Here is a 5,779-nt window from a genome sequence, read left to right as displayed (position 1 = left end):
ATGGAATTTCCAACCTCCTTTTTTGATATCCAGGTTCATCTTCTAATCCATCTAGTAGACGAGATAGAGCTCGCTGGTATTGTCAGCACTCGATGGATGTTTTGGGTCGAGAGGTTTATGGGAGTATTGAAAGGTTATGTACGTCAAAAAGCAAGACCAGAGGGTTCTATGGCGGAGGGATGGATGCTTGAAGAATGCATGTATTACGTTTGTGAATACCTTGAGAAAATCGATTCTGAAGCTCCACGCGTATGGACAAATGAGTCGTCTTCTACCATGTATGACAAGGTATTGTCCGGTAAGGGAGTCCCTTTTCGACTTAAGATCCAAGATAAATTGGATATTTCTACTTTCATTGTCTATAATAGTGAATGCATGCAACAATTTGTTGATGAGTACGAGGAGGAACTTGCAAGCAAACGAGTTGGTAGACGTAAAAAGAGGAGCTCTAGACATCAAACCAATGTAAATAACGACAGGGAAGTACCTACTTTCATGGATTGGTTATACACCCGTATGCAACGTGCGGTTAGTGATCATGAGCCAATCTCTACAGAACAAAGAGAGTTTATGATCTTGTGTGAAAAACAGGTAACTTCTTTGGTTTTGAAAACTCTAAACTAAACAAATGAATCTCAAATTTTTTTTAATAATTTATGTTTTGGTGTAGGCTCAAATGTATACAAACATGTGGGCTTATGGACAACATCTTCGGATAAAATCTATTGACGACTTACGTATAACTCAGGATTCTTGCGTTGTTGTCTCTTTTAAGCAATTATCACGTGCAAGTTCAAGAGACACAAATCTTATCGACAGTGAACTTGGTTACGTGGGAACCATAGTCGGCATTTATGAAGTATCATATCGTATCTTCAAGCAGGTAAATGAGATCTCTCTTCATGCAACAATAACATGTAGATTTCTTAAAGCTATACATAATTCTAAAGTTTTGATTCGTGTATTTTGACAGGTGGTTTTGAAGGTGGATTGGTTCCTGGGTCCTCCAGCCGTCTCAGGGCTACCTCCCAAGCCACAGAAAAATGGGAAAAATAAGGGAAAAAATACGGAGAGTGGGGAAAAATGATAAAACACCTCATAAGGGCAGGCACACCCACAATTTCTCCTGTCCCATACCTTCCTTCGGCTTAAGTGTTACTTCCTCCATGATGAGAATGGGGAGGTCTCCATCCCAATCCCCATCTGGTTCAACATACCACCTTGCACCCTTCACATTGTCCTCTTCGTCCGCTTCATAGACATGTTCATGCTTCTTTTCATTGGTTTTCCCCTCATCTTCCCTCTCCTTGTCGTTTTCATCATTGTTTGGCCCCTGTGTGATGTTCTCATACTTGTCCATGAGTCCCTGCCATCTCTCTTCCAACGTACCGATTGTGAAGTTTCTTTTCGAATTTGCTACTGCCATGATGCATTTTCAGTCATGTGCTTCACTTAACCATAGGTTTTCATTCTCCCATGCTTGATGACATGAATGGTTTTGCTCCTCCAATCATTTCCACTCTTGATCATCCTCCATGAATGCTTCCCATAAGTTATCCATCTGCACATGAAATTTCTCAAGTGCCTGTTTGGCCTCCTCCATGGCTTCCTGTAAAGTTTCCTCTTCATCGCTACTATCCTCCTTGTCTCCTTCTTGGTGCATCATCCATTGGAAATTGTCAAATTCGTCTTCAACTCTTTCCAACCTCCTGTCGAAGTTGTATGCACGAAAAAACTCTTCCATGCATCCTTCTCCATCCTCCATTCCTTTGGTGGTTGCATCCTCTTGTTTTCGGAGGTTTTGTATCTCATCTCTTCACGAGAGTCGTCTCTTGGTAGGTTATCATGTATCTCCTGGCTCGGGTTTCGAGTTCCTTTCCAGCCAGGATCTATTCTACACCCAAGATCCGTCCATGAGAACTCCATTGTCTGGCCGTCCCCATTCTTCTTTATCTATGGGAGTTTGTTTTCTGCAGGGAAGTTCCCTCTGTGTCCCCAGGTTGTGCCCCCCTGCGTGCCCCGTATTGAGGCACAGGTATTCCCTTGACCTCTTGTTCGGTCTTGTCCTCTTCCAGAGTAGACCGCAGCCGGTTCACTCTCATGAGTGTGGTTCCTGGCAGCCAATTTCTCCTCCATATTTTCTCCCGCATGCGGTTTCTCCTGCACCACATGCCCCATCAAAATGATGAAGTCCTCTTGCTGGTTGCAACTCCTGTGACCGAGTGGTCTTTTCCATCGGTGTTTGTCCCACATGTGGTTTATTCAGCATGCGGCTCCTTGTCTCCATGCCCTTCCCGTACCTGGCATTCAGGAGAGGTATCCAATAGGCCACCATCACCTGGGTCAACAGCATTTGAATCACCATATCTAACATCAATAATAGAGAACATGTTGCTGGAAAAAGATGTGGGTAATCTTTTAGCGCTTCGCTCTCTTATGGTTAGCTGCCAATATGAGCCTTGGCCCAATTGAGCTCCTCTCCAACAATGTATTGAGCTCCTCTCTAACAATGTATTGAGCTCTTCTCTAACAATGTATCTCTAGTCTGACATATAGTTGTTTTAAACATATAGATACAATGAGTGACCACGGCCGTAAAGTGAAGTTGGCGATCATCAAGTCTTTGCTACGAGGCACTGGACTTTCTGGAGATACACTGTCAGAGGCCATGACAAATTATGTGGAGATGGATGATGCGGGTTTAGATGGCGCGATTGAGATTCTTGGGAGATTCAATATGCCTGTACGACCTGGAGAGGGTACATCCTCCCAGCCACATGCAGGAGTGGAGACGTCTTGGCATGCACATACTACTGCGCATCGGTAAGCTTCTTGATTGATAAAATAGTAATGTCATCCATTTTTTACATATAGAATTCTTAATATATATATCCTTTTGATGTCTTTGTTTGCTTAGGACTCCTATCCTGGCAGTTACATCACATCACGAGAGTCAGCGACTTACTCCTGATGTACCTCCTAGTACTCAGGTGACACCTGATTCAAAGGGTACAGGTATATCTTTTATGGCGATTATAGATTAAATATCAAGTATTTTTTACGAACTCACATCTCAATATATCGTATGTTTGTATTGCGCGTAGGCGTCAGCGGCGGCAGAGTACCACACCACCAGTGCCCCCACCACCAGTGCCGATGCGCACTAGCACTGGGACTTTGGGTGTCACATGCGACATCACACCTGACGGGGGTATCCTTCAGGTCAGAACCGGCATCGCCTTCAGACGATGGATGAGAGATCTTTGCATGTCATATCTACAGCGAGTTCATATACCATGGCAGTAAGTATTATTTAACATAAAGAATATGAATTACAGTTTTTTATTTGAATTACTAACTGACTTTATTTTGCAATGCAGCGATCAACTCGAGGATGACAAGAAATATGTCATCAACACACTGTGGAGACGGAGTTTGGGGCAGGATGGAGTCAGAAGTGGTTGCTGAAACAATTGTGTAAACTCCTGAGTCATCGACGCAACAATGCACGGTAAGTAGAGAGAGAGAAATAAAACAAAATGAAATGCTATATTTACGTCTTCAAAAGGCCAAAATGACCTATGAGACCAAAAAGTTACCACTAGAGAGCTCTGATACCAATGGGCAGCATGGGGTGTGTTGCGGTTAAGGGTATTGAGGGTAGTCACTGAGGGTGCTGCTGGAACTACTCCCATGAAATGCTAGAAGACTGCTGGCTTCGATGGTCTACTGCTAGGCCAAGTTGATCCAGGGAACCTTGCTTGATTGCAGGTACTGAAGGTTGAGATGCTGATACTAGGGTTGAAACGCGAGATAGAAGCCTTGGTAGAGGAGGGGAATCGAATCCCGATACGAACTTTCTTTCATTGAACTTGGAGCTAAAATTACCCTGTACACAGCTAGAGCAAGAAAAACGAGTCTGAGGGGAATTGAACCCCGACACTAGCCATATGAGGCTATCACCACGAGACTCCTCACCACCCACCCTTGTTAGTGAGTTTTATAAAAAAATAAAAAACAAGACTTCACAACAATGAATGATTTTGAGATTAAATCTTACCAAACATAGACTGATCCGTGAGTTGACATGTAAGACTAATGGTCCTCATCGTCATCTCTGAGATAAACCGTCAATAAAATTTCATCTTCAGTGGTTTGGGAAGGCGGAGTGGAGAATGGAGTTTATAGGTTTTCAACACTCTCTCTCCCAGGTCCTCAGGTTTGTGTGATGAGTGGAAGTCTAGTAATGGCCACTTAAGTGTGGATACGTTGCAGGTGCGGGCTTTCCGGGACCAGATGGTGGATAGCTTGCCAGTAGATGGCAATAGTTGGCAGGAACTTTCCAGTACTGATGTTGGTAGTTCTTGTGTTCGTCAATCAAAGGAAGCTGAACAGGTCACTTATGCTCTGATGTCTCGTAGTATTTGGGACAAAGAACCTCCAGTAGTTGAGGATGTTCTTTCCACGGGGACCTTTCGAAAAGCCAGGCAGGTGGCAGGTGCTTACTTGCAGAAGGAGGTGGTTTCTCGAGGCTTTGTGGTTCCGGATTCAGAGGGAGTGGTTGATAGGTTTCATCAGGTTTCCAGGACTTGTTTGTGCACCGTAACAGGTGTTGATCCTTGTGAGCAGTGTGATGTCTCTGTGACTCACAAGCTGTATGGTTCATTGATCTGGTTGATAGACACCAGATTGGATGGGAGCTTCCTGATGAGGCAGTTGAGCTCATGGTTAAGAGGCAGGATTGCGTTTCTTGTGGTTTCTGTGGCATGTGAAGGATCAAGGACTCTTGTACACAGGAGGGGGATTGTTGGATGGAGTCTGACTCCACGGTTGGAGTGACTTGGTTTGGGGAGGAGATCCGGACACGATGAGATCTACTTCAGGCCCAGGAGCAGTTTTATGGAGCAATGAGAAGCAGTCATCTTTTGCCTTGTTGAGTACAAAGGCAGAGTACAGGGCTGCTTGTGATGCTGCTTGTGAGGTGGTGAGGATGCAGAGGTTGCATTGCAGGTTTGGGTCTCTACTGGGGGTCTCCACTGGAGGAACCCATGGTCATCCAGAGGCACTTTGTTCGTGAACAGATCGTTGTGCTGATGACATCTTGCTAGAGTTCTGTTCGACAGAGGACAGTACGGTGGACCTCTTCATGAAGTCGCTCTCTCAGGATTTGCTCGGGCGGCATCCCAGCTCCCTGTTGTTGGTTTCACAGCCAGGAGCTGAGAAAGGGGGTGTTAGAAGTCATTTCCTGTCTAGATTTATACACCAGGGCCTTTGTTGTGGGTGTGCCCGCCCTTATGAGGTGTTTTATCATTTTTCCCCACTCTCCGTATTTTTTCTCTTATTTTTTCCGGTTTTCTATGGCTTGGGAGGCAGCCCTGAGGCGGCTGGAGGACCCAGTAGTAGTAGCTAGCCGACTGCTCAGACATCAGTCCTGGAGTGTCTCACACTACTGCCCAACAGGATGTATGCAGTCGTGGGCCTCATGTGCTGTTGCTCGACTGTTGCTACAGTCATGGAGGGCCTTTTCAGTAGGCCAACTGCCCATCTGAGGGCATATAAATAGGCCCCCAGCCCCATACCACTCAGTGTATCATATCTCTTCTTGTGTATATCAGAGCAGAGTTACACACCTACATCTCTCTCTCTCTCTCTCTTGTGCTATTTTTCTACATGCGTTTTTTGCTCTTGTGTTCCCAGATCTCGTCATCATCTCCGCTGCGTATTCTGACAACAACCTGGGGACACAAAGGGAACTTACCTGCAGAAAACAAATGCCCAC

The 5,779-nt window shown here is 45.1% G+C and overlaps 1 protein-coding gene across 1 annotated transcript; it reads left to right on the top strand.

Annotated features, from left to right (window-relative positions):
* LOC147610795 (uncharacterized) lies at positions 1–983 on the top strand. The gene is made up of 3 exons (XM_086785098.1): positions 1–288; positions 671–879; positions 974–983. Exons 1-3 carry the CDS (start codon positions 1–3, stop codon positions 981–983), a joined length of 507 nt encoding a protein of 168 aa, XP_086641224.1.
* The last annotated feature ends 4,796 nt before the right edge of the window (positions 984–5,779 follow it).

Source organism: Cibotium barometz, chromosome 48, assembly GCF_041138505.1.
Source record: "Cibotium barometz isolate CiBa-2024 chromosome 48, ASM4113850v1, whole genome shotgun sequence".
Lineage (NCBI taxonomy): Eukaryota > Viridiplantae > Streptophyta > Polypodiopsida > Cyatheales > Cibotiaceae > Cibotium > Cibotium barometz.
Note: the sequence above shows the minus strand (reverse complement) of the source record. Positions and strands in the feature narration are given on the sequence as shown.

Bases quoted from the DNA above. Each gene is read 5' to 3' on its own strand.
- LOC147610795 (XM_086785098.1), top strand. From the start codon at position 1: ATGGAATTTCCAACCTCCTTTTTTGATATCCAGGTTCATCTTCTAATC. The intron at 289-670 runs GTATTGTCCGGT...GTTTTGGTGTAG, and splicing joins CTTCTACCATGTATGACAAG to GCTCAAATGTATACAAACAT.